Source organism: Coturnix japonica, unplaced genomic scaffold (assembly GCF_001577835.2).
Source record: "Coturnix japonica isolate 7356 unplaced genomic scaffold, Coturnix japonica 2.1 chrUnrandom507, whole genome shotgun sequence".
Classification (NCBI taxonomy): domain Eukaryota; kingdom Metazoa; phylum Chordata; class Aves; order Galliformes; family Phasianidae; genus Coturnix; species Coturnix japonica.
In genome coordinates this window covers 1-1,365 of record NW_015439896.1, presented here as the reverse complement: position 1 = coordinate 1,365, position 1,365 = coordinate 1, and the positions used below count along the sequence as shown (strand labels likewise).

The 1,365-nt window shown below is 62.1% G+C and overlaps 1 protein-coding gene across 1 annotated transcript in view; it reads left to right on the top strand.

The window, feature by feature from the left end:
* OTUD5 (OTU deubiquitinase 5) overlaps positions 1 to 1,230 on the top strand; it is a gene marked incomplete at its 3' end in the record, with an annotated part of 7,794 nt that extends 6,564 nt beyond the window's left edge. Inside the window, exon 4 of the mRNA XM_015850663.2 lies at positions 1,045 to 1,230. Coding sequence (XP_015706149.1) covers positions 1,045 to 1,230 — 186 coding nt within the window. The remainder of the gene's footprint in view (positions 1 to 1,044) is intronic.
* Positions 1,231 to 1,365: the final 135 nt, after the last annotated feature.

Sequence of the window (1,365 nt, the reverse complement as noted above, 5' to 3'; positions counted from 1 at the left end):
TGGGTCAGTGGGGGCCCTATGGGTCAGTGGGGGCCCTATGGGTCAGTGGGGGGCCCTATGGGTCAATGGGGTGCCCTATGGGTCAGTGGGGTGCCCTATGGGTCATTGGGGTGCCCTATGGGTCAGTGGGGGGTTCTATGGGTCAATGGGGTGCCCTATGGGTCACTGGGGGTCCTATGGGCTGCCCTATAACATGGGCAAGGGCTGAGGGGGCGTGGCCTGTGAGGAAGGGGGCGTGGTCAAGGGCTATAGATCTATGTATGCAAATGAGTTTTTGAGGGGGCGGGGCCAAGAAGGGGGCGTGGCTTGGTCTAGGATGCGTGGCTTGTATTAGTGGGCGTGGCTTGGGATAAAGGGGGCGGGGCTTACTGCGAGGGGGCGTGGCCACGTGGCTCCATGTTAAAGATAGAGACACAAAGGGGGTGTGGTGGTTTGGGGGCGTGGCTTATCAGAAAGGGGGGTGTGGCCTAGCAGGAAGTGGGTGTGGCTTACTGCTGGGGGGCGTGGCCACGTGGCTCCATGTTAAAGATAGGGATGCAAGGGGGGGTTGGTCTGGGGGCGTGGCCTAGCAGGAGGGGGGGGGGGCGTCGCTTAACAGGAAGTGGGCGGGGCTTACTGCGAGGGGGCGTGGCCATGTGGTTTCATGTTAAATATAGGGATGCAAGGGGGTGGTGGTCTGGGGGCGTGGCTTATCAGGAAGGGGTGTGGCTTACTGAAGGGGGGCGTGGCCTAGAAGGAGGGGGCGTGGTTACGTGGCTCCATGTTAAAGAGGGATGCAAGGGGGGTTGGTCTGGGGGCGTGGCTTACTGAGAGGGGGCGTGGCCATGTGGCTCCATGTTAAAGATAGGGATGCAAGGGAGTGTGGTGGTCTGGGGGTGGGGCCTATCCGGAAGGGGGCGGGGCCTATGAGTAGGGGCGTGTCCTATCAGTAGGGGGCGTGGCCTATCAGGAAGGGGGGTGTGGTCTATCCGGAAGGGGGCGGGGCTTATCAGGAAGGGGGCGTGTCCTATGAGTAGGGGTCGTGCCTTACGCCGTCCCCCCCAGCTGGCGGAGCAGTCCCTGATGAAAAGCGCCATCAAGACGTCGGAGGAGTCGTGGATCGAGCAGCAGATGCTGGAGGACAAGAAACGAGCCACCGACTGGGAGGCCACCAACGAGGCCATAGAGGAGCAGGTGGCCAGAGAGTCCTACCTGCAATGGCTGCGCGACCAGGAGAAGCAGGCCCGCCAGGTCCGCCATGACACCCCCCATTGTGCTCTATGTGCCACCCCACAACCCCATTGGGCTCTATGTGCCACCCCCCCATTGTCCCATGTTGTGTAGGAGCCCCCCCCATCCACATCCCATATGGGGAGGGATTCCCTG